This window comes from Rattus norvegicus, chromosome 2, assembly GCF_036323735.1.
Source record: "Rattus norvegicus strain BN/NHsdMcwi chromosome 2, GRCr8, whole genome shotgun sequence".
Lineage (NCBI taxonomy): Eukaryota > Metazoa > Chordata > Mammalia > Rodentia > Muridae > Rattus > Rattus norvegicus.
Genome location: NC_086020.1, coordinates 80,020,707 through 80,047,310, shown reverse-complemented (window position 1 = coordinate 80,047,310; position 26,604 = coordinate 80,020,707). Strand labels below are relative to the sequence as shown.

The window sequence follows — 26,604 nt, the reverse complement described above, 5'->3', positions numbered from 1 at the left end:
TGACGCAGAGGGCTGTGCTTGCTCAACTACGACCCCACAGCCCGGGTCAAGGCCACAGGGGCTTGGCAGGCCGCAATGGCACTGAGGAACTGAGGCCAGCCAGTCCCGAGGGTGAAGTTCTGAACCGAGGGAAGCAGTACCCGACATCCTAACTCCTTGGATTCCCTCACTACCAGGACCTTCCAACACACTGCCCGGCCGCCGGCCGTGCCCAGCCTTCAAAACACCCAACACCGGTCCCTGAAACCTGGGTGAAGAGCCGCCCTTGCAAGCAGAGCCCAGACATGCGCAGTGGGCACATGGCGACGGCTTTTCCAGGCTCTGAGGCTCACTCCGCTCTGCGCAAGCGTACTCCCTCTATTTCCAGCCCCGCCCTTCTCAGGTCCCCTAGCCTCTCGCCACGCCCCCTCGACGCAGGCCAAAGGTCGCGGGGCGGGCCACAGTGACGCTTACGGAAGAACTCTGCGGACCTCGCGAGGTGCGGGGCAGAGCAATCACGGCTCCAGACGGCGGGACCGCAGGGCCCTGCGTGGCCGCGAATGAGTCGGGGAATCATGCCCCAACCCGGAGCGTGGCCGGGAGCGGGCTGCGCGGAGACGCCGGCGCGCGAGGCAGGGGCTGCGGCGCGGGACGGCGGGAAGGTGACGGTCGGCGCGCAGCCCCGGGCCGCGACGCGATGCCCGGCCGAGCAGTGAGTGAGCGGGACAGGCGTGGGAGCGGGCTGGGGTCGCGTGGGTTTCCTCTATCTCAGGTCGGCGACCCCGAGCAGTAGGAGACGAGTTTGACAGAGTTGTAGTATGGAACCTGTCACAGCTCGATCACTCAGGCCGCCCCACTCCCGCTTTGACAGCTGTCCATCCCTGAAGTTAGGGAAAGCACTAGGAGTTTGGGAAAGAAAACTGGAGAGGCTTATTTAATGACCAACTAGCTCCCTGTAGCTCTTTTCCTCTAACCCAGCTCGGAGGAAGTGAGGTCGCCCCTGAGGTCACCACAGAACTGCCCCGCGATGCCACCACTTGAGTTTCCCACCTGTTGGACAGACTTTGGCCACAGGCTGGCCCGCTCCGTTTTACCCTATCAGACCCTGGCTAGGTATTCCTTCCACCGGTTGCTTTTAAACACAACACACACATACACACAGACACAGACACACACGCGCACGCGCGCGCGCGGTTTTAGAGCAGTTCCTTATTGGCTGTGAAGAAGAAAAACTAAGTTAAAAGCGATTACACTATGGAGGGTTTGGAGGTGTCTGCTGAGTTGGTGGCATAGTTATAGATGCCTTTGAACCTACAAAATTAAAAGTGCTGACAGTCAATTTTCTTATTGGCCCAAAAGTTAAAATATAAGGTGTGTCTAGATGGACCTTTAGAGCGCTTTTAATTTCCTAAGAAGGGGTCTTTCGAAGCCTCGTTAAAGAAGATGTGATTTAATAGCTCATTTGCGAGGTGCTTTGCGGTGGGGCTTTGGCCGCTTTCATTTACTGAGCGCCCAAATGTGATGGTAATTATTCGCGTAATGAGCTAATGGTTACTGGGGAAAGGTATAGAGTAGGGGCCTTAACCTTCTCCCAGAGCTAGACTACCAATTAGAGTCAGTGACATTGACTGTTAGCTTTGGGATTTGGAGAGCTTTTAGCTCTTTATTTGGATCAGCATTATCTAAGCTTTGGGCATAGTTGCTAGGTCTTCTGTAGTTAATCTAGATACCCTGGTTTTTGATGAAATGCCCTGATTCTTAAATAGGGACACTTATTTTTCATTATATTGAACTCCATATACAGGAACATGTGTGAGTTGGTCTAATCAGTGGCTGCCAAGTTGAAGCTGTCTAGGTTAGAGATGTTTCTTGCCTCTGCTCTTCCTTTGTTCCTAACTGTTCCTACTGCCAGCCTTCCTTCGATGAGCCTTTCCTTGATGCCCCACCTTTTAAGTCCCGCACCTCCGTCTTACCCTAGCAGTTTCACATGCTTTGAAAGATACCTGAACTTTTGAGGCCAAGTACACACAGTTGTTTGGTAGGTTTCCTGGTGTGGTGGTTCTCACGAACACCTTGGGGATTGGGCCTCAGAGGGAAGGAGTCTTCACACTGCTGTTAGTCTTAAAGCTGAAACCTAGGTTCGACATCTCACACTTGAGGAAGCAGGTGCAGACTCTGCAGGGGCAGCTTGTGCAGGAAGCCAGGGAGAGACAGGTAGATTTTAAGACCACATTTCCTGAGCCTCCCTCACTCCAGCCCCTTCTTTCTGACCTCCTCAGCAACACTGGACAGAGAGGCATGGTTTCTAAGGCCAGTGGACTTCCCACCCCCATGTTTGTAATCAGTATGTTATTAGCTCAGTTTCTTTTTTCCTTACCGCCTGTGTTGGCCTTAATTATCCCATTCTCTCTTGACTCTTCAGGTGGGGAAATGAGGCTAGTATAACTCACACATGTTACAGTTTAATACGTCACACCGCTAGCTTTGTCTTTCTGAATTAGCCTTTATGAGTAGCTGACTGGGCTATTTCTCTCTGTGGGACTTTCTTAGGGTCCTGTATCATAGAAACAGTACATAGTTGACAGTATAATATATGTATATCTGATATGTGCAGCTTAATAGTTTGGGTATAAATTTAATACTGTTAAGAATGTGCTTTTAAAATCTGTGTTAGGCTCTGGGGTCAGAACTTTCCTTCCACTCAGAGTTACTGAAAATATTTGTACCTTAAAATAGGAAATAATAAGACTGGATATGACTTGAGATACGCTGTGGAGTCATTTTTGTTATAGTTGAGGGGAGATTATGAATGTAAGTCCTAGGCAGTCTACAGGTGAATTATGTACTTGGGCTGTGACGCTGGAGGGTTAACACAGCTGTTCTGATTTCTTTTTAATAAGCTCACTGCATTTCACAAGAGAAGGAACTGGGAAAGAGGGACACCTAAACCACATGTATACACTGCCCGCTGCACAAGCCCCCAGCGATGGCCCACAGGAAAAGTTGGGTCCCGTTTGAAGAGGCCTTACATTACCAGATTAATTGACTTTTGCAAGCTCACTGGCTGCTCACAGGTCTCTTCTGCTCTGTCTGCTGCTCATCTCCCCATCCTTTCATGTTTGAATTCTGCTATGTCTGTGGGGAACCCTTAGACGATCTTACCACACTATCTTTTTCAAGGAAATGGCCCAACCAGAAGTGGTCAGGGAAGTCACAGGCTACTCCATGCACCTTCTCGGTCTACTTGAGGATGGAACTGAAGTTTACTCTGAGATTCATGGTGGCTGTGCTCTTGTGTGGAGGTATACCAGTAGTCTGTGAAGCCCTATGAAGTTGAGGGCAAATTTGTGTTTCTAAGCTAAGGTATAGATTCTTGAAGGGTCTGTGAGCTTGCTACTCTGTAAGTGCTAGGCTGTTTTCAGGGATTCCCAAGGCCACTTTTATGTTTCCCATCCTTGCCCAGCCTAGCTCCCAGAGTGGGGTAAGAATGCATGTAACTGAGAATATAGTGGCAGCCCTCTCCTTCCCTCACCCGAGGAAGAGCCCACTTAAGGAATTGTCCAGGATGTTTCCAGACCTCATTGATGAAGGTGGCCATATTGTCCTTACATGCTTCTGGAAATCACATGGAACAGCATGAGCTGGACATGGACAGTCCCCTGGCAGAAGTGGGTGGAGTTTGGCCTAGGTGCTGGTACTTTCCTGCATGTGCTGTGTTGTTTACCCTATCTGCAGCTACCAAAGCTGGAGAAAGGCTAGGCTGAGTAGTCTTTACTTTTCTGTGTCTGTGGGAAGACATGTTGGTGTCACATTGGTTGACTCCAATTTACCAATACTGTCTGAGCCATTAGTCGCCAGGACAGACCCAGTTAAATATAAACTGCAGGGCTCCAGTTCAGACCTGAATAGAGCTGCAGTCGATGTTCTCATTCTTAGACAACTAAGGCTGCCTTGTCAAATGCTCATACTACTTTGAAGACTGGAAAAATGGCTAGTGGTTAAGAGTACTTGCTGTCCTGGTTTAGGTTCTCAGCATCCACACAGTGTGGCTTGCAACCCTCTGTAACTCCAGTACCTGAGGATCCAGTACCCTCTCTGGCCTCAGGCTCTAGGCGCACACATGGCATACAGATATGCATTTAGGGGAACACTCATGCACATAAAATAGTAAGCATCAAAATAAATACTTCTTGTTTAAACAAGAAAGTATTGTCTTGTAAGCTGTGTGTATACATTAGAATTGGTTGCTTTCATTTCATGTCTTGAATCAGAAATTGAAAATGTGGCTTCATAGAAATCTGCTTCACTGAGCTCTGCCTTTAATTTTACAGTTTTTTTGGAAGTACTATAATTTTGTTTGCACTAACAAGCATTTGCAAACAAGTCTTAACTGGATTTAGTAGTTTATTCTTGTAATGCCAGCACTCCAAAGGTGGAGTTGGAGCAGGATCAGGAGTTCAAGGCCAGCCTCATCTTCATAAGACGCTAGCTCAGTCCCCCTTCCACAACACACACACACACACACACACACCCCTTTAAGAATTGTTGATATGGAGATCTCTGAGCAAAATAAGAGTTACTAGTTATAATTTAGTGCGCACTAGAGCTTGCTCAATTTGGCGTGTTGGCTTCAGAATAGAGTAGTTTAGTTTATGAGGAAATGGGTAAAAGGTATTTATTTGGAACTTGAAAGCAGATCCTTTCAAATAATGCCATGGTGCTAAACTAAGGAAATCTCTAGGACTTATTATCATTTTGGTTTTAAAATTTAACTGTACAGTTGACGTGTAACTAGCATGTCTGGACATGGAGCCATTTTCCACGTTAGTATTTTCTAGCTGTCCTGTTTTATAGGAGAGAAGTTTTTGCTTTGGTGGTCATCTGAGTCTTTGGGGTTCGTGACCTCTCTTCCTTGCCAGAGTGGACATGTCTTTCCCAGTAGAAGTTGCCATTCCTTTAGCTCTGTCAGCATTGATGACCTTATCTTAATTAATACCCCTTTCCTTGCATTGTTTCATTATCTTTCCTTCCCATTAGAAAAGAGATCAGACCTCTAGCAGCTCCACATTCCCAGCACAGCTCTAATGCTGATTTGCAGTTGTTTTCAGCACAGCATTTGTCACTTCACACATCAAGACAGTAGAACAAAACAAAACTGACAGAAGGTAGCCCCAAGACAGATGGTCAGGTGAAGCCATTTTAATTTTTACAGTTCCAGCGAATGAATGCCAAAGACTTGGGCATGCTAGGCAAGTGCTCCATCCCTAGAACACTTTACATATACACCCCTTCCCCCTCTCTGTTTCTGTCTGGTCACCTTAGGTGGATGGATATCTCATCCTGGCTCTCACAAGCTTTCCTTTCCGACTGTGTTGAGCTTTATTACTTAAAGTTGGCGTTTATCTGTTCTCCAAGGACACACAGCTTTGGTTTCATTTTTGAAGGCTCACATTGCAGCTCACCTTTGGTGGCCAAGGAAATGAACAAATACTGGTGCTAGGATCTAGGTGAGATCTCAGGTTGCTGAAGTGAGTGGTAGATGTGGTGGGCTCTTTGGTTTCTGCTTTGCTCCTCTTGTGAGAACTGTCCTGAGTCACCGCTCTTTCTGCCCTCCGCCGTGCACTTGGCTCTCTTGCTCTTCTGCTCTTTCTGTTGGTTCTTTTCCTATTGCCCCGTGTGTGAGCATTTGATTTGTAAAGTGACTGTTTGGATTGCCTTCTCTGGGCACTGGGTTGTGAGGAGACAAAAGGGAGCTAAATGCTCATACAGGCTAGCCACAGAATTTGCCTGAAATGCAAATTTATCATGGGCGGTTAGGACTTAGCTGGAAGAGGAACCACAGATCATACAGCCTTCTCACTGAAGCTGAGAAATTTGAGGGCAAGATTGGGGAAGTGTCATCTGAAGACAGCTTCTGAGAATTTAAATATATTAAGAAAGTGATTTGTTTCAATGACTATTTTAGAGGATCAGAATTTCTCTGATAGGTGTAATTGTTGGTTTGACAGAAGATGTTATTAAGTTTATGAGAGGAGAATGAAAACACATGGTCATATTTTATTTTTGGCTTTTGATCTGTTGCTCCCACGCATCTGTTTGCTTTTAACTTTGGAACAAACTCTCTGAGTGATGTCATGCCTTTTGCTTTAAATGTTACTGGATCATATGATACTTGCTGTCTTACTATCACACCTATATGTACACACTAGAGAAAATAGGACAAGAACTGACCACTAGGCAACTTGTTTATTAGTACTTTCCACATTGGTAGATATATGAAAATTAATAGTAGCTAATTTTTTTGAGTACTTGTTACTTTAAATATATCTTTCTTACAGCAGTCCTGTGAAGTAAATACCCCAGGAACAGTTACACACAGAGGTAATAAGGACTGGGATGAAGAGCAGCTAACTTCTCCGTCTGACTGGGTACCCACAGTAACTGTTGCTCCCTTAATGTGCCATGAAGCTTGAGTCAGTCTACGTAAGCAAAGAGGCAGATCAGGATTCTGAGTCTGTTGGGACAAGAGAATGCCTGTAGCAGACCACCTGTAAAAGTGCAGGTAGTTGTGGTTAAGTGTTTGCACTGAATTCTGAGTAGTGCATAGGGGAATAATCAAATTCATGTTGGAGGGAAGGAGTGGGTAAGCTACATTCATATATACGTATGAATGACAAGGTCCTTCTATACTCCAGGCTGATCTTGATATCAAGATCTCCATTCACAGCCTCTTGGATTATAAGCATGTACCACCACATCTGCAGGGTGCAGATTTAGATGTTTATTCTCTCATATGTGGGAAACACTGGATGATTTCATGAGGTTCTTGTTAGATTTTCTCTGCAATTTGCTCTCTTATTTCCCTTCTTTGTCTGTCTCTTCTGAGACTGTCCTTTCTCCTAGCTCTATCTGCTAGGCCATGTCCAAGGATGACGAGATTGGAAACAGAAGTACCTTGCTTACTTACTTGGTTACATATATCTGAGCCTGGCACCTCTTCCTTCCTGGATTCCATTGTGTTTGAACCTCCTCTTTCTCTGATCTGCTGTGAGGATGGAGTAGTGTCATGGAAAATATGGGGAGTTGGAAGTCTGCACACTCATATGTGGCATCTCCTGCTTTTTAAGCTTGTGTTGATATTCCTTCAGATGAACTTGCTCTTCTGGTTCCTGACCCTCAGATGTCCCCCTGGCTTCCTAGCTTCCCTCAAATGGTTGCCTGTCCAGCATCCAGGGCTTCCTTGCTTGTACCGTTTCCCCTCTGCTTTCTACTGGTCTTTCACATACACACTTTGTATCTGTCACCTTTATTGTTATTTTGGGGTGAATATTATTTTCAAGGTGCTGGGATTAATTGGAACATGCTGGGCAGCTCTAGCCAAGCCTGTAAGCCTACAAGGAAAGGGAGGAATTTCAAAGTGGGAGCCATATTCATTGTCTTTTTTTTTTTTTTTTTTTTTCCGGAGCTGGGGATTGAACCCAGGGCCTTGCGCTAGTGCTCTACTGCTGAGCTAAATCCCCAAACCCCTATATTCATTGTCTTTGCTTAGAATTTTACCCCCTTCCTAATACTTGCTAGTTCACTGAAGAGACACTTTAAGAAGTGACTATAGTCTTAAAGAAGTTGTTCATTAACAGTAGCCATTAAAGCGTGTGGGAATGTAGCAGCATCTGGGTGGTTGGTTAGTTAGGGTGAGGGAACAAGAGAATCCTTGAGGAGAATTTTTGGCTTAGGGGGCTTGTAATAATTGATTCTCTCTTTTCATGTTCAGGGTAGTTGCTGTCAGATTTACTTGTAATATGTTATAAAAGTCAGCATTCTGTGTAAATGCTTCTGTCAGCACTATTTATGTTCTTGGAACATGAAGGAGTCATTCAGAGCTTCACTGATTAAGATGCATTACAGTAGATTTGAGTTTAAATGACCTTGGAGTCATATAAAGTGATGTATGAATGGTCTCACTTAAAGAAAGGGATTCTGCAGTAGAAGAAAGTGCTACGATAGAGATTCTAGGACCCATATTATCACCGTGGCATCCTGTATGTGAAAGCAGTTAAATTCCATGTCATAGCATTTCATAAGCAGCTAGCTAATGTCACACAATGGGAAATGTCAGTGCAACAAGAGTTTGAAAATATCTACTTTGGTGTGATTTCAGCGAGGAGGACATGTACCGTGCTGCAGATGAAATAGAAAAGGAGAAAGAATTGCTAATACATGAAAGAGGGATATCAGGTATGTGTGGAATTGTTTTGTCTGTAGACTTTCTTGTACATAGAAAACCTAGTTAGATCATCATGTCTGCTTTCATGAAATGCGGCCTGTAATTCCTACAAGTCCTCTTATACATCCAGTCTCTTACATGAGCTGCTCACTCTGCTGAAATAGACCTAGGGAAGACTGCCTGCACCTTGACTCTGCCGTCTCTCAGCTTGTTTCTTTGCATTCTCTAAGAGTTTGGATTTGAACACATTTGTCAATTTCAATTGCAAGATGTTTTGAGAAGTTAGCTGTAATATATCCTTGCAGAAGGCCATGTGTATCTAATGACTATGGCAGAATGACCATGTGCTTGAGAACAGCAGTCACTGTGTGACTGTGCAGTCTGTATTGCTCTGTTTGGCTTGGTCTTCTCGTTCCTGGTGTGCACTTGCTGCTCCCCATGGCTCCCTGGCCTGTGGTTACAAGTGAAGTGTGTCCTTCCTTTGCAGGTCGGCCTGCAGAGGCTGAGTAGAGATCTCCCAGAGTGCTGTGAATGGTACTCTCACTGCTTGGCTGGTTCACATGCTCTGCTTCAGTATTAGAACTGGCTTCTGTCCCTGTGGCTAACAAAAGCATTATTGTAATTAGGATACATAAGGTTTTGATAATGGTTTGAGTCTTCCTCCAGAGCTAGTCCATTTCCCCTATGAAGCCAGCAGGGATGTTCTATAGTAATCCTCCTTAGAGCTTGGTAGGATGCTCAGTCTTCATGACTGTGTTGCTCCAAATTACTCAGGCCCAGACTGCTGTTTGGACTTGGCTCTCATGCTCTTCTCTGTTCACCATTTGATAGTGCTGAGACCCTCCTCTTCTCCTCCTCTACTCCTGAGCCTTGCTCGGTTTTGATTTGATTTTCTTCTGTCCAGCATTGTTCCCACACAGTGGCCAAACATTTTTGTGAGTCTGGTGAAGGGCAGCTTCAGTCTCACAGTGCTCCTCATAGTTCAGTCCTGTTGAGCTCACTGCCCTTCCTGAGGTGCTGTAGGAGCTCTGCCTCCTCCATAGCAGAGCAGAGTGCTTACTGAGACCAATAGGAATGGTCTGATCCTTTCTGTGAGTGAAAAGACATCTCTGTGTAACTTAGCTCCATAAAGGCTTTCCACACCTTGACCTGTCGCACTTTGTAAATACAGTTCTGCTGGAGCTTTTAAGTTTATGTTTGACTTGGTAGCTTTCATGCAAGCTGATAGTTGTGAAACCCTGTGCCCCTAAAACTCTGGTGATTTTCTACCAGACTTGTTGTAGAAGTTTGATATTCCAGTGCTAGTCTGTCCTCTGAAAGTTCCAGCTTCCTGGAGGAGCCCCAGTTTTGTTTTTTTCTTACTCTTTGAGGTCTGGTTATTATATTTGTTGTGTACATGAGGCTTAAGGACCGAAGCTTACTTATCTGAGTGCCTGCTCACCAGTCTGGTTTTTTTTTTAATTCCCTTATTTAATTTTTTTTCTTTTTTTGGTTTTGGCAAAAGAAATAGTTTTCTTCCTTGTAACAGCAATGGGAGCTGGTATAGTTTACAATTAGACGGAGGGTGTCGTACCCAGTGGACTGATGAGGTCAGGCACTGCGTCATGTTGTGCCTCCATCTCCTAGCCTAGTCAGCATGTGGGGATTGCTGTGTCCTCCCAGACACAGAAACCCAGTAAAATTCATAGATACTTGTATCTGTGCAAGTACTTCCTTTCTCCAAGCCTCTAACCTTATGCAGACCTCTGATCCAGGATAGGATTGGGCTTCTGGCTTGGCCTCCTGCTTTTATAAGACCCCTGGGCCAGCCTTAACTCTGTGATCTGAGATGGTAGGATTCCTCAGCCCTGCCCAGAGGTCAGGTCTTAGTGTGTCTGGGAGTGAGGACAGCAGAGGAGAAGGCAGGAAGGAAGACTTCTTGTCTGGAAGCCCTTCCTCTGCTTGTGAAGTACCTTCTCTCCAGGCTTACATCCCTCCCTGACAAGAACTTATGGCCCAGAAGGGTCCTGACTGCGTATTAGCAGTTCTTCCTGTTGGTGGGGGATGTGAGTGGAAAGGCAGATGCGTGAGTACTTCCTTATTCTAAGTAGCCTCCAAAAAAACTATCTCTTGAGTTTCAAAGATGAAGGGTGTTTAAGGGTTGGTTGTGTAACAGTACTCGTTTTCACTTCCAGATTAACCACAATGTATTCCACGCAGGAATCTATCTGTGCATGGATTATGTAACCTTTTGTAAAAGGTTGTTTTTTTCTTTGAGAAATGGTGAACAATGAGGTAGTTTTTTGAATAAGCAGTTTTTACTGTTTACTTAAAAAACACATTGCATTCCCTGAACTCTGGGGAGTCTTTGGTGTTCCTCTGTCACTGGCTTCACTGTGCTCTGGCTTGTAAGTGCTTGTATTCCTTTCCTCTTCGTCTATAGCATCTACTGGGGTGGAGTCCTGTCCTCATTTCCTCATATCTCCATTCCTGGCACAGTGTTTGACATGGTTAGAACAGTGAATTGTTGAATTGAGTGAAACACTTATGTATAAGATATGTAGGCTCTATATGTGTTTAGGTTCACTTCCTAAAGCAATTGCTAATATCTATATTCTTAACAGTTTAAAAAAGAAGCCAAGATGAACCTGAGCATTGCCCTAATTTCTTTTTGGAATAACAAACTGTCAAATGCACACATATACATAATCATAGGCATATATCAAGAAATCAAACCTCATCCACTAAATCAAGAAAAGTCTTACTTAAAGCCCTAGGTTCAATCCCCAGTACACACACACACACACACACACACACACACACACACACACACACACAGAGTACACATACATACATAACACACATACACATACAGTATATACATACATAACACACACACACACACACACACACACACACACACACACACACACACGAACAAAGAAGAGGTTGTTGGGAGGAGAAGTGAATATAAAGGCATTTTTTATAAAAAAGAAAATCCGTAACATTTGTTTGTACTAATTTTGGTGGACATCAAAGGTGCCTGTAGATTAACCAACACTGAGTGCTTTGATCCTTTCTGGCTTATAACAAAAACTAGTCTTTTAGGTAAATAGCAAATGGAATTTTTTGTTAAATGTTAGGTCTGTCTAATAGATATGACAGAGATAATGGAACTATTTTTCATGGTTCATATGCTTGCATCTTATTATTAAAGTGTTCACAGACACCCGTGGGTCCCGTGGGTCCGATGAATGTGAGCTGGGAGGTTCCTGCAGCTCCTTGAGCATGTGAGGAAGGACTGCCACCTGACCTAGGGTTTAAATGAACAGCCTGACTAGCTGTTGTGTAGCGAATGGTCTGGATGGTGTGGTGACAGGGGAGACCCATTAAGAGACCACTCTGGTTTATGGAGGTGACATGGGCAGTAGTGAGACTCAGGGATTTTCAAATAGAGAAAGTAAGGCATGAGGAGAGGACTCCCCTCAGCCCCCGGAAATCAATACCTTTGTTTCCCTTACACTTTCCTTGGTTACTTGTTTCATTTCATTGTTGCTGTTTGATTTTTCAGCAGAACCCAGGTTAAGTGTGGCTCCTGAAATGGATATTATGGACTACTGCAAAAAGGAATGGAGAGGAAATACCGAGAAAGCCATGTGCATGAGAAAGGTACGGCCAAGGCACCTATTGAAGTTCTTCAACCCTTTGCCATGGGTTACATATCATAGCGGGGTTTTAGACATTGGTTAAGACAATGCCTATAGTAAGGCAATGCTGTAAATATCAGCGTTCTAATTTTAGAGATGAGGAAACACTGCACAGATAAGGACTTGTTTGGAGTCATAGTACTAATATAGAAGCAACATCAGCTCTTGAGCAACTTAATTCTCTGAAGAACACACAGCTGTGCTGTTGTGAGTACAGTCAGCCACTGGTGGCTGTCTTGGAGACAGTTGGGAATGCCCTTCCTAGCTGGTGCTGCACAGGCCTCAAGGGTAGGCAGAGGCAGTTTTACATCTTCTGCGCATGCGTCTGAGTCCTAGGTATCAGATCCGCTGTACTCTCCCTGCAGGGGATTTGAACCATTTCCTTCATTTAAGGTGTGCCAGGAGCTACCTTCACTTCATTCGATTGCATATACTGACAGCCCTAGAGAAGCCTCCAAGACTGTGATGTGGTATTGAAACTGCAGCACACCCTATGGGCTCTACCTACAGAATGTACTTATTATTCCTTATTGGTAGGGAAACTATGTGGCACTGTTTCTGTTTGACCATTCCTAAGCTAGTGACAAACTTGTACCTAGTACTTAAGGTTGTGTCTTTTCGTTCCTTTTTTTCCCCTTGGATTATTTGTATTTTGAATTTGAATATACTACTTGTATTTTAGAAATAATTGGCCAATCTTTTATATTTTTATCATTTATTTGTATGTGTATAGGTGTTTTGGTTCCACATATATGTGTATCATGTGTGTACACTGTCTGCAGAAGCCAGAAGAGAGGATTGGATTCCCTGAGACTGGAATTAGCTATGATTGTGAGCCTCTTTGTGGATGCTTAGAATAGGACCCAGGTCTTCTGCAAGAGCAGCCAGTGCTCTTAACTTTGGAGTCATTTTTCTAGCCAAATTTGATAGAATTTGATAGAATCATGTTTGAAAGTGTTTTAAATTTTTCAAATTTTAATTAATTTCCCTCATAGCAGCAGCGGTAGCTGCTGCTTCTCCTTTTCTTCCTCTTCCACCTTTTCCTCCTCTTCCTCTTCTTTCTCCTCCTCATTATTATTTTAGGAAATATTACTCATCTTTTAGAGTTCAACTCTAGTCCCCAAATCAGCCTTAACCCCAATTCTTATAAATCTGTGCTGTAGGCCCTTGCATGTGAACTACAGAATAGCTTGATTCTCAGTCACCAAGGCCGTCTGCTAGTCATGCTACCACCGGCTCAGGGTCTCCAGCTTTCCACCCAGAAATGCAGTGAATCATGAATATATTTTCTTACCTGCCCTAGAAATAGCATCACTAATTAATAATTTCATCCTGTTGTCTTAGTCTCTTTCAAAGATCTGTTTTAATGGTTGGCATGTCTAAGTTCAATACCGAAACACTCAGGTTACCCGGATAATGCCATATTTTAGAACTTACGGGAAAATCATTCGTCTGTGGGATTGGTTTCAGGGAAAGAAAGATTTGACCATTCAGTAATCAAATGAAAACACCCTATTTCCTTAGGTGCATTTCCTTAAGAGCTGTGGTGTAATCTGAGCATTTCCACTGCCTGTTAACAACTTTGACTCTTGATTTTATTTTAGTCCTTATTCACCTAATTGTCTGTGTTTTGATTTGGATATTTTTTGGGAAGTGTTTATAAATTCAGATTAATTTTTTTGAAGCATTAGATTCATCTCTGAAATACTAAGTTACGGATCTGTAAGATTCTAATGGACCTGAAGCTTTTGATCTCCTGCTGACATAGCTATGGTGTGTGTCAGGTTGTGGCACATCACTCTAGTGCTTGTCTTGAGGCTGTTATAAACAGACCTGGACTATCAGTCAGGAAAGCGCAGTGCATGCAGTCATGGCGTCATTGCACTTGATAGCTGCCTGTGCCACTGTTCTGTGAACAACAGTGTGCCGTGTTACGCCAGCAGCAACCTGGTACATCTCACATTCACTTTACCTCTTGATTGTATTGTCTCATACTTGGTTTAATACCTTTGTTTTCCATTGTGGCTAGTTAGCATGCTTCCCCTGCTAATACCCAGTAAGAGACTATATAGTCCAAGTATATAATAGGATATACCAGCTAGGTTTGTGCATGTGCACTCTGGTGTGTGCACAATGATGGCATTGTCTAGTGACATATTCTTAGAATGTATTACCATTGCTGTGTTACTTAGGCCTGTATGTGTACACATACACTTTGGAAACTCAGGATTTATGTATATTTTTAAAACTAGAGATAGAAATATTGCCTGCCTCCCTTCCCAGTCTCTTTATTAAATCATTTGGGATAATTAACCACACATTAAACCTTTCCGAATGTCAGCAGTGAGTGAGTGCTCCCTCAGATGCCTAGGAAGGGATCATGAGAGTGGCTAGTGCTGGACAACTGGTTTATTTTGTATGTCAGGTCTGTTGCATTTGTTATAGATCAGTGGTTCTCAAACTGTGGGTCACAACCCCCTTGGGGGTTACATACCAGATATCATGCATATCATATGTTTATATTACAGCTTATAACAGCAGAATGACAGTTTTGAAGTAATAAGGAAATAATTTTATGGTTGAGGGTCACCATAACATGAGGATCTTTATTCAAGAGTCATAGCATCAGGAAAGTTGAGAAATACTGTTATAAATGCTGAGATTTCAAAACGCATCAATATTTTAAGGTAAATGGAATCATAATCAGAGATTGGAATGCCTTACTGAGCTATTCTTTCTTGTTTACCATTTCCCAATAATTTAGGACAATTATTTCCCATAGGGATGGAACTTTTCATGCTATCTTAAGCCAGTAACCACCATCTGAACTCTTTGATATTTTCTCCCAAGGGCTATGAGGAAGTTTCTCAGAAGTTCACTTCCATAAGGCGAGTCCGTGGCGATAATTACTGTGCACTGCGGGCCACACTGTTCCAGGCTATGAGCCAGCTGGCTGAGCTGCCCCCCTGGCTGCAGGACCTGGAGCTCATACTGGTATGTGGCTGCATGAAGTTGAGTCTCAGTGTTTCAGGAAGTTCTTGTGAGAAGACTTCTCTTTCTGCTCATGTTGCCTGATGGTATTATATGCAGTATATGGATTGGTTCAGTTTACATCTGTAAGATGATTTTATATGTATAAAAATGACTAGAAATTGTTGCTGTGAAATTATAAACAATGCTGTCTTTTATCCCACATTAGATCCGGTACCGTAGTGCTCCAAGATACCTGGTAGATATCTTCATCTCAGTCAGCAAAGCCTCTCACCTGCTTTGCTCTGTATCATATCACACTGCCGATGGCTTCTCTCTGAGCCTGGCAACAATCTTTCTACCCATCTAGTTCCCAAGGCAGGTTGCCACCAGGCCAGACATATACATCCCAATTCCATGGTGGCCTAGTGTCTCCAGCCACCACATACTCTCTTGAACTTAAATCACCACATGAAAGAACACACAACATAGTAATCTCTGATCCGATTGATAAGATATAATTTCCCACCTAGACACACAAAGCCCTGTACACATCCATCCCTTAAGAATATTCATAACAACCTGTAAATGTGCAGAGAGGAATCTTTATATCTGCCTCCATCTTCTCTCAGCTGTCTCTTCTCTCTTGGTTCCAGTCTCCTCCTCTCTCTAAAACTTTTCTCCCACCCATCCTTCCCTCCTATCCAATGACAGGCCACCCACCTTCACCCACATAATGACATCATTCTACAAGAAACAATGAGTATTTTCAAGAAGAAAAAAATGACAAAACTTAATACACTTAAGCTGAATTAAAGACTTAAAGCTGAATTAAATGTTTAGAATTCATAAAAAACACATAGAAAAACTTGACTTTATTTTAGTGTTTCTGTGAAGTAGGTTATATAATTTTTATTGGAGTCCATTCAGGTTTTAGAGGCATTCAAAAACAAATAATATGTTTCATGATGAGATGTTAGTGTTGCATGGAGAAACCTTTCCTGGACCTGGCTATCCTGCTTTAAGTCTACCACATGGTAGAGAGCCCCTGGGATCTATCCCAGCAGGCATCTTGATATAAGAAGGTCTCTTGCTGACGTTTTGTGTAGTGGTTTATGAAAGGAAATTCTTTAAGCTTGGCACTAGTGGCTTTGCCTTTCTTTATTTGCATGTGAGTTGAAGGGCTTTAGGGGACCGAGGGTGGACAGAGTCTTAACTCTAGCTCAGGCCGACTTCAAACCTGTGGTAATCCTTCTGCTTCAGTCTTGTGAGTGCCGGGATTACGAGCCAGCATGCCTGGCTGATAGAGCCATGGTAAAGCTGTTACTTCTGTGTGGTCTAATACTCATCAATAAGGGTTTCCTAGGGGAACAGAAGTGTCTGAAGTGAGCCTAGTGAGTGAGTGACAGTGCTAACTAATTCGCTTCTGTTGCACTTGGGCTTCTTACACAGGCATGGACTGTGTGCTTCCAGCACACCCAATAGAGGGAATAAATGCATTTTACAACTTAACTAAAGAAAGCAATAGAAGTTTTAATCTATTTTTAGATGGTATTATTTTGAGAGAGACTTTGCCTATAATACTCTTAAAAAAACAAAAGAAAGTACTTTGAAAATTATTACCAAATCTGTTTGGTAGTTTTAAGCCTTTACCTTTGGGGGCTTTTTAGATTTCTGGGCTTATTTGACACTAATTTTACATTTTTATACTTTCTAAGAGTTTTTGGTGCAAATACTGTCCTAAGTAATTAAACATAGACAGTGTACCCCAGAAAAGTAAGCAGTGCCTCCTGCTAACAGGGTTGGGTAACATCACCTACCACATGTGAAATGGATCAGGTAAGCAAGGTAGGATGTGACATGCCTGGACTCCAGCACTTTTCATGCTGAGGAAAGAGGATTGTGACTTTAAGCTGTTCTGGGTTATGTAGTGTAGCCTTTTCTTGAGAGTGATCGGTTGTGTTTGATCTTGATCAGTATTAAAATGTGTTCCTTGTAGGAGTGATGAGGCGGTTGTGTGGTTGTCCTGGCCTAATTGGAGTAATGTATGGATAACTGTTAAATTCCCAGTGGCTCTGTGTGGTGTCCCCTTCTCCACAGCATCACGTGTTGGCCTTTCTGAGGCACGGTCACTGAGATTAGTATTCACATTGATTGGATTTTGCTTCTGCTCAATATCTGCTCAGGAAAGTACTTTTGTTCTCATGCCCTCAGAAACTTGGTGTGGTTTGGACCTTTCTTGGCAGTTTGTTTTATTGTTCCTAAGACTTGTGTGAAACACCGGCTTCCAACTCTGCGTTTGAGGGCGAGGAGGGGTGTACACAGAGATTCACTAACTGAGGGATGGTGCAAGCTGTCTGCTTCCACTTGCGGACTCTGTGACCTCAGTGCTGCCAGCATCAAAGGGAGATAGCTAGGTTCAGCACTAGTTGGTTGAGAATGACTCCTGGACAGGACCTTCTGTTCTGTTGCTGCTCTGGCCTTGCTGCTCTTGTCCTGCCTAGGCTTTCTGTGTGCTCTTATTCTGTCCAGAACCCAGCCTGTTTGACCAACCACAGGCAGGCAGATTATCTGACCGCAGCCCCAACCTGGACATAGCTGGTCAAAGCTGGAGCAGCCCCTCAACCTGTGAAAAGGGAGGAGTATCCTGTATATTGGGAGCTTTTTAGTTTCTAAGTATTTACTGTATTTGAAAGATCTATGAATGGATGAGGTCTGTGACAGCACTTGCTACAGAAAGACACTAAAGCTCTTCGTGACTTCATTTTGGGGATGATGCTTTTGATACTTGCAGTTGCTGTGTTATCAAGATTATAGGTATTTGTTATAGACAACAGTCTGCTCTCTAGGCCAGTCACAAATGATGTGCTTAAACTACCTAGTGATCCTTAAACATTTACCACCATCATTTCTTGCTTTGGTCTTCCTCCTCCTCCTCCTCTTTTGTTGTCTTTAGTTTTCTTTTCTTCCAGACAGTTTCTCTGTAACCCTGGCTGTCCTGGAACTTACTCGGGAGACCAGGCTGACTTCAAATGCACAATCTTTCTTGCTTGCCTCTCTTAACTCGAAAAGAAGGCAGGCATGTGTGCCTACTAGAAAGGAATAATGATTTATGTGGACCCCATGTGACCTAGGAAAGCATTTAAAGTTATACTTACTACTTCTGAATAGATAAATCCAACTCCATTGTTCTTTCGTAATAGTTCCTTAAGCTTTTGTTATCATGTGTCTGTGTGAGCGTGTATATGCATGGATGCTTCAGTGAGTGTACGGAGGTCTGAGGACAGCTTTGTGGAGCTTGCTCACCTTCCTCATTTACATGGGTTCCGGGATTGAACTCAGGACAGCAGGTTTACATAGCCAGTGCTTTTTCCCCACTGAGCTGTCTTGTTGGTCCCCTTCTTTTCTAAGTCTTATTTTTTGTACTTTTTTCTAAGATTCCCACTTGTGGAAGTATACACGCTGTACCTGGATGATCACTTAACCAACAGACTGACCAGTGAGTGACTGAGATGAGGAAATTAACTTGTTTCTTCCAAAAGTAATTGAGTTGACTGTTGTACCTGATCCTTAGGTAACTGTCCAGTGTTAGAGATCCTGCAGCTCTTCTCCGGGCTGCCGTCTATGCCTTTCCTACCTTGTACATCCTGGACAAGGATTTTCTGTTGGACATAGTTCTTGGAGCCATGTTGCAATTTCACTTTGGTGCCACTTGAGGGCACATTAGATTCTGGTGATGAATCTGAAGACTAAATTAAACTGCCTGTCCATGTCTCAGGAGTGCAGAATGGGGCTGTTGCAGCTTTAGGTAAATGGTCATTTATCACAATAAGATATGATGGCTTAATGTCTCTCACCCTAAACTGATGTAGAGCCGAAAGCCATCATATGGCATCTGTGATTGTCATAGACTGAGAAAGTACAATCAGAATTACTGTTTATGAAAGAGTCTCAGAATCTTAGGTTCCTGTGGAACTGAACATGTCTTGTTCTAAACTGTTTATTACTGTTAAACAAGTTCAGCAGAGGGCATTAAGGATATGATTTTTTGACTCTAGGGGCGAAATCTCTCTCCCCCCATTTTTCCCCATTTGTTTGTTTATTCATTCAGTGTGTGTGTGTAGGTGTGTGCACGCGCCTCTTCTGTTGAACCATCTCACTGGTGGTAAAATCTTAGCAGTGTAGTGATGTGCCCATACCCAGCCCAAGTCAATGATTTTCATCCTGACACACCTAGGACTCTTGAGAAGATATAGTTTCTCATGCTGCCATCGATTGAATTGTGGCCTTCAGATTCCAGATTCTAATGATGTGTAGGGACAAATGAAATAGTCCAGGAACAGGAACAGAAAGTAAGGATCATAATAGTTGTCTGTGGCTCTCACATAGGAAGGGTAGTGCTCCCCCAGCCCCCACAGCTGTGGGTCTGACTCCTCTTCTCCATCTTATGCTGTGGATTAAGTGTGTGTGTGTGTGTGTGTGTGTGTGTGTGTGTGTGTGTGTGTGTAAATATTGCTTAACAGGCAGATCTTGTGATTTTAGTGGGTTGTTTATAAGTATCAGAAGTTAGGCTTTCCTGTTGTGTCAGGAAAAGGAGCAGCCTTTGATGTTTACCATGGGCCTTCTGTGCTTACAATCACCTTACTGAGCCATGTACTAATGCATGGTAAGGCTGCCAGAGTCCCCAGAAGCCAGAGTTACTATGAAGACCCAGTATGGATTCTTCCTTAGCTTATCCTCAGATTTGCCCCTTGTCTGTCCTTGTCTGTGGTTGGTGTTCCATGGGTTGGACTCTGTGGATAGCATTTAACGTCACACCCTTCTATGTGGCAATACTTTCTGAGTTTGTGACTTCCATGTTCACATTCTTCACCCTTGACCCATAGGATACACTTGCAGGAATTCTTGAAATAAAGTGGGTTTGTATGCAGTGTATGAAGGCTTTGTGGTGTCTTCTTTTAGGTAGTCTCAGATATCTTGCAACATTGACACCTCTTTATCTCTGTTTTTCTGATATTCCAGTTACCGGAAAAGCTGATAAACAAATATACCTGGATCAAGCAGTGGAAACTTGGACTGAAATTTGATGGGAAGAGTGAGGACCTGGTTGAAAGAATCAAGGAATCCCTTGCCCTGCTAAGGAAGAAGGTTTGACGCACGTAATTTTTTGTCTCTGATCAGTGCAAAGCTTTCTCTTTTGTTGCCTCAGCAGATTCAATGTTCTAGTCTTTCTTTTTTCTTTTTTTTCGGAGCTGGGGACCAAACCCAGGGCCTTGCGCCTGCTAGGCAAGAGCTCTACCACTGAGCTAAATCCCCAACCCCTAAATGTTCTAGTCTTATTGATTCATATTTATTTTTTAAGTTTATAAGGAAGAAGGGTCATTTTGGCGCATGGTTTTCTTTAGGGGTCAGAATTTGCCTGTTTCAGACAAAATAATTTGGGGCGGGGGGAATTGTATAGTCTATAAGTGCATGACAAGGAACTGAGTTTGGTTTCCCAGAATTTATATAAAACTGGCAGATATGGTGACATGTGATTGCAGCCCCAGCAATGGAGAATAAGGGGACAAAAGGATTCCTGAGGGTCACTGGCCATCCAGTCTAGCCTAACTAATGAGTGACAGATCATAGTCACCATAAGCATGATATACACATATACCCTTATACATGTGCACACATATACTTACACACACACTGAAAAAGGACACTTTAAAAGAATATTAATATTAATTCCTCTCATGAGTTTTTTGAGTAAAATGGAAAAACACCAACGTTCTGTTTCTTGGTGGTGGTGCTATATAGAAGTGTCTTAGATAACATTTAATTTTTCAAAGAAACCTTAATAAATATAATTTTTATTTTAAGTCAATATTTGTAAGTTTTAGGATTATCATTTAGTCCATATTCCTTTTAAAAGATTTGTTTGTTTGTTTATTGTATGGGTATATGTGTATATGCATATGTATATATGCACACATGTGTATCTGGATACCTATGGAGGCCAAAAGAGAATGTTGGTTTCCTGGAGCTGGAGATAAGGTGGTTGTGAGCACGGCATGGACATCCTCTGAGAGTAGCAAGTGCTCCTAACTGTGAGCGCTCTCCCATCCTTTATCTTACATTGATATTCTCAGTGAATACTGTGTATTTATGAAGTTCTTTCCAGTTATTCTCACCTTTTAAAAGTCTACCCATATGTGTTTAAAACTTTTTCAATAAGTAGATTAGTGGCTTGTCTTTTGAAACCATCATGATGTTGTCTGAAATAGTTCATGGATAGCTTGGTATTCTAATTTCCTGTGGCCTGGTGTATATAGTTCACCCTTCCTGTGGGAGAGGGAGCTGTTGTTCTCCTGGCCTATTGGAGTGTAGTGGTTGGGGGCTAGAAGCTGCTGGCCTGCTAGAGTGAAGGCAGGCTGTAACTCTTTGAAGGACGGACTGGTGAGTTTGTCAGCTTAGCTATAAGTTGTAGTTTTCTTTTCAAGATTTTTAAGGGTCTGGTGAAGGTGTTAGGTTTTATTTTGTTTGTTTGGTTGATTGGTTTTAATCTGTGTTGACTGTAGCTGGACTGTCCTGGGGGAATGTGTTGTGATGCCAGTTTACAGTGACATTAACGTTGTTCAGTAATTGGTGCAAGCGGCTGTCAGCGCTTCTCCCTGTCATACTTGGCACTAAAAGTTGCTTAGGTTCTTCTTCCTTTCAACCAAGAAAGTGGGACGGCTGTGGCGTCATCTCTGTTCTGCAGCCTGCAGGGACACCCTGCAAAAGCCAGATCTCGTGCTCCTAGCCAGCACCATTAGGTATTGGAGAGTTCTGTATAGTCAGAATCACTACACTTTCAGGTTTAAACTTCAGACTGGTGTTTGAAAGCAATGCTAATTAGCACTTATTCATAAGGATTGGTATTTAAATTGACATCTGTCTCTTTTTTTAATGGTAGCTTAGCAGTACGCATATTTACAATGTTTTCTTGTTCATTTAAAGAGTTTGCCTATTCTAACCTCATAGATAGCAATGAATAGCCTAGTAAGAGCACCAGTGGAAGGGGAAGACCTTGGTCCTGCCAAGACTGAACCCCCAATGAACGTGATTGTTGGGGGGAGGGCGGTAATGGGGGGAAGATGGGGAGGGGAACACCCATATAGAAGGGGAGGGGGAGGGGTTAGGGGGATGTTGGCCCGGAAACTGGGAAAGGGAATAACAATCGAAATGTAAATAAGAAATACTCAAGTTAATAAAGATAAAAAAAAAAAAAGAGTTTGCTTATTATGTGAAAACCTCGATCTTTAATTAGTAGTCAAGAATTCCTGGTTGGATTTATTGATTAGACACTCATGTATATTTTTAAGACATTATGCGATAAGTTTAATAAATTAATATTCAGGAGACCCCACAGTCTCCCTTGGCAGTCTTCCAATTTGGAGGCTTGCCTGTGTTTCTGGGGTTTTTCTAAAACCTTCAGGTGTAGCAGTCTTTGCTGTTTGCTAGTTTTCACACACATACTCTGTCAGCTGTGTGGTTGTTGGTGTTGCTCTGGTTGTTTGGGAAGGCAGAGGATCAGCATCCGCTTCATATCAGAGAAGAAGCTAAACAGGGGCTTCATGTAGTCTGAAGAACACTGTTGCTTGAGGTGGGAACTTGAAGCTGTTCACATTGGCATGTTGCTTATGGCTCCATCTTTTGAAAACCATCTTGTAATGGTACAAAAGTTAGCGAGGGATTTTCAGACCAAAAGTTCTAATGGTGACAACTTTCTACTGTAGTGGGTCAGCCTGGCTGCAATGGAAGCCGCTGAAGCAAGGCAGACAGCCTGTGACGAGCTGTTCACAAACGAGGAGGAGGAGTACAGCCTCTACGAAGCTATGAAGTTCCTGATGTTAGCCAGAGCCATCCAACTGTATGATGACAAGGAAAAGGGAAAGGAAGTTCCTTTTTTCTCTGTGCTCTTGTTTGCCCGAGACACATCAAATGACCCTGAACAGCTCCTGAGGAACCACCTGAACCAGGTGGGACACACTGGCGGCCTTGAACAGGTGAGTGGTGTCTACTGTGCAGGTCTAGAATGTACCTCAGTGCCAGAACACTTGCATGGCATGGATGAGGCCCTGCCTTTGATCCCTGCATCACCAAAAGAAGAAAAAGAGAAGCAGCTGCCCCACTTTACATTCATTCCCACAGCACTTTATCATTTTTCCATGTCTTCATGATGCTTTCATTATCGTTTAAAACCATGATGCACTTCACAGAACATGTGATTCATTGACCGTTAGCATGTTTCAGTCTTCATACATTTTCATTACTCCCAAAGAGAACCCTGTATTCAAGGTCAGTCCTCTGTCTTTTTGACTGTGTACAGTCTCACAGGTATGAGCCTCTAAGGGCTATGACTTAATGTGGTCATCGGCCACTCATTTATTGTCTTTGGAGAAATATCTTTCAAATATTTTCAATTTTAAACTGATGTCTTCTTATATACATTATTAAATTAACATTAAAACTTTCATGTTCCAAGTATAAGACCCTATCAGATATGTACTCCGTTCTTTATTATCCTTCTCTTTGACTAGGTTCAAAGGGAAGAGAACGTTTGCAACTAAGCCATTGCTACTCATTGTCTGGGATAGTGGATCCAGCTTGGTGTTAGGGCCCATCTTTTCCTGTGGGCTCCATCAGAACACTCATTTGCTTTTCCTTCCCAGGTTGAAATGTTCCTTCTTGCCTATGCTGTTCGCCACACCATCCAGGTGTACCGGCTGTCCAAGTATAACACTGAGGAATTCATCACAGTCTATCCCACTGATCCCCCCAAGGACTGGCCAATGGTGACCCTCATAGCTGAGGACGATCGGCACTATAACATCCCTGTCAGAGTGTGTGAGGAGACAAGTCTGTGAGGGACACATGTGAACAGCCAAGTGATGTGCATGTACAGCTCCTTTGGGGGCCTCAGATCTGCAGGTGTCCAAGGACAATCCGGGAGAACTCTTGGGCCCCTGGAGCCAACTTTGGACCATTATGTTCTGAAGACTAGCTGTTGATAATGAGAATTAATTAGCCAAGTCTTCACTCATTGTTCTGTTACGCAGTGTGTTTCACTGGGGGCTTCAGCATGTGCCTTTGGAAGGTGCAAACTATGTCTCCATAAGGCATATGCCTTTGGGTCAGAGGAAACTGTTTGGAAAGAATCTGTCCAATGAAAGTTCTGATGGTAAACTGGTTTTTACTTCTCTTTTTAAAACAGTAGTTTTGTTTTTGATTTTGATTCCTTTTCTTTGGATTGGTGGTGATGGGTCTCATTGCTGGTCTTCCTATGAGATATGTTTAAATGGTAGTGTCCTGGGATGAGTAGTTACAGTATCTTTTGATAGCCTGTTTTTGGAGGGATGGGCAGTGAATGTATATGCCAATTAATAGTATTTTGAGTAGATTGTCTCTTAGAAGACTAAGAACAGGGTCCCAGAATAGTTTTTTGAAAGCTGGAAGAGGTTCAGAGGAGAGTGGGGAGGAGTCTAGGCTCTGGTTGCTGAGGCTTTGGTGCCCTGGCATTGGGAGATCTCTCTGCACATGTGCTCTAGTGTTGGGGTTGTGGGTCACAGTGATTCCAGTGTTTATAGAGGTGGGAATCAAAACCTGTCACTTCAGTTCAGAGGTGGGCGCCCCTTTCATGCTGTTGACGATGCCATGTCCTGCTGGGCACATGTAACTCATCCTGAGACAGGATGTGACCCAGCTGACTATCTGGGATCTCTGATAAGTAAGTCAGAGCAGAAGCGCGTGCTAAGCTAGGAGGCAGCCGCCAGGTTGGCTAGGATAAGTTTGTGTGCATGGCATAAGCCATGTTCCTGACTTGAGCAGGGCCAACTGGGGAGATGTCCTGAGCATGGGCTGCCTTGGGGCCTTTATTTCCCTTTGGGAACGTAGCCTTTGTCCGTGGGGACCAGACACATCCTTCTTTAGGATATCATCTGTAGCACCTGAATCAGTTCAACATTTGTTGTTGATGTTATCCTAATGTGTTGAACTTATTTTGTGATAGTTAAAATTCTTAATTTAACTCAGTTTCATATAGATAAGCAACTTTTTTTGACAAACCTTTAAAATATGAATTTTTGTTTCAATAAAAATTAAGTCTTATGTATGAAAACTCAGGATATAAAAAGCAGTCAGACCCTTGTAGTATTTCTTTCATTGCCTCATGAGCAAAATCACCACATTTCATTAACTGTTTATTGATTAGAGTGCTGGCATCAAATGCTGTTCTGAATGTGTGTGAGTGACTATGCTGAGAGGCATTGTGTTGTCACTGTGAAATGCTGTGATGCCCTTACCTAAGAAGGCCCTGAGCAGCAAATTAAAATTAGGAATAATGACCTATTGTGGACTTTGACACTTTATTTTGTTGCTTGTAATTAAATAGCAGGTAACGTCTGCCATTCATGTTTGTACAGTTTTGGAAGAAGAACTTGAAATGTTTAGATATTCCAGCAGGAGTGACCTCTGCCCTTTGGGTGCCTTGAAACTGACCATTGGGTTTATATCACCATTGAAATTTAGTAATGCTCTTGGTAATAGTCACAATTATCTGCATTTAAAAGACAATGAATTTGAACTCATTTTCTGGGGAACTTCTTTATATTTCCTATTTCGTTCTTGTTTGTTATATTATTAGGTACAGTTTCCTTGTATTATGTCCCATGTCAGATCTTGCTCTCCTACACTGGTTGTGGATGTGCAGTACCCATGGGTTCACTCGTGCGTGAATTCGTGACAGCAGCATTAGTGCCTTTAACTTAGTATTTGGGTCTGTGTGAATGTGATCTGAGACAGTCACATTTCCTTCTGTAGGCATAAGGACATATTCCCAGTGCACAGGGGTTCATCCTGTTTTCCTGTAGGCCTCAGACACTTTCCTTATACTACAGAGTAGGAATGTTTGAGGAGCTTTTTCTTAAAGGGAAATGGCATTGCATGTTCTTTGTTTATTTTTTCTTCCAGTTTCAGGACTTATTAGGTAAAATCTCATACAAATGTGAATTGATAAAGTTTTTGTTGTGGTTTTTGTCTTGTTTTTAATTTGGTTGATTGGTTCTGAGTTTTTGAGACGTAGTCATCCTTGCACTTGTACCTCCTGAGCGCTGTGATTATAGGCATGAGACACCACACTAGGTGAGTTTTCACTGTGAGTTCTTGTGTGTTACACACAGCTTTTTTCTTTTGATTCTCTAAGTGAATCTGTGCAATCTTCCTGTCCCCTCCCACTCGCCCTATGAAACAGTAGTCTTATTTCTGAAGGTCTGTTCGACGTTTCTGAGGCGACGTAGCACTAATGATGACCCTCTAATGGTGGATGCATGCAGGACTGCCATACTTCCCGCCATGTCTTCTTTTGTGTAAGATATAGTTTGATCAGTTTATTATTTTCTTAAGCTTACTTTGCAGGTATTCCCCTTTGAAGGGCAGAGAATATTTTTAGAAGCAAAAGCCATGGAAGAATCTTGCTTGCGGGGGTATAAACTAGATAGTGTTGCTTTAAGATGTGCTGTTTCTTAAAAAAAAAAAAAAAAAAAAAAAAAAGCAGTAACCACAGTAGAACTAGAAAACCTTCAATGTGTGCCGTTCATCTCAGAGCAACACCAGATCCCCAGAGCAGTGTCACTTACTGCTTTAAGAAAGTGTGATAAACTGTGAGAGGTGAGCTTTTAAAAGGTGAACTTTAACATGATGAATACCTTCATTTCTTCTTCT

The 26,604-nt window shown here is 43.0% G+C and overlaps 1 protein-coding gene across 4 annotated transcripts; it reads left to right on the top strand.

Moving 5' to 3' along the window:
• Positions 1 to 412: 412 nt before the first annotated feature.
• On the top strand, positions 413 to 25,930 carry Otulin (OTU deubiquitinase with linear linkage specificity). Of its 4 annotated transcripts, none has more exons than XM_006232088.5 (7): positions 413 to 691; positions 8,138 to 8,214; positions 11,757 to 11,851; positions 14,740 to 14,883; positions 19,882 to 20,007; positions 22,623 to 22,892; positions 23,559 to 25,229. In XM_006232088.5, exons 1-7 carry the CDS (start codon positions 540 to 542, stop codon positions 23,751 to 23,753), a joined length of 1,059 nt encoding a protein of 352 aa, XP_006232150.1. In that variant the 5' UTR covers positions 413 to 539; the 3' UTR covers positions 23,754 to 25,229. The 4 variants fall into 4 exon arrangements, with proteins under 4 accessions (XP_006232150.1, NP_001289818.1, XP_038957469.1 ...); NM_001302889.1 differs by having other exon boundaries at positions 468 to 691; positions 11,754 to 11,851; positions 23,559 to 25,930; XM_039101541.2 differs by lacking the exon at positions 8,138 to 8,214 and having other exon boundaries at positions 553 to 691; positions 11,754 to 11,851.
• Positions 25,931 to 26,604: the final 674 nt, after the last annotated feature.

Coding starts and splice junctions, on each gene's coding strand:
- Otulin (NM_001302889.1), top strand. CDS start 540: ATGAGTCGGGGAATCATGCCCCAACCCGGAGCGTGGCCGGGAGCGGGC. Junction 692..8,137: donor ACGCGATGCCCGGCCGAGCA/GTGAGTGAGCGG, acceptor GTGTGATTTCAG/CGAGGAGGACATGTACCGTG. Junction 14,884..19,881: donor AGGACCTGGAGCTCATACTG/GTATGTGGCTGC, acceptor CTGATATTCCAG/TTACCGGAAAAGCTGATAAA.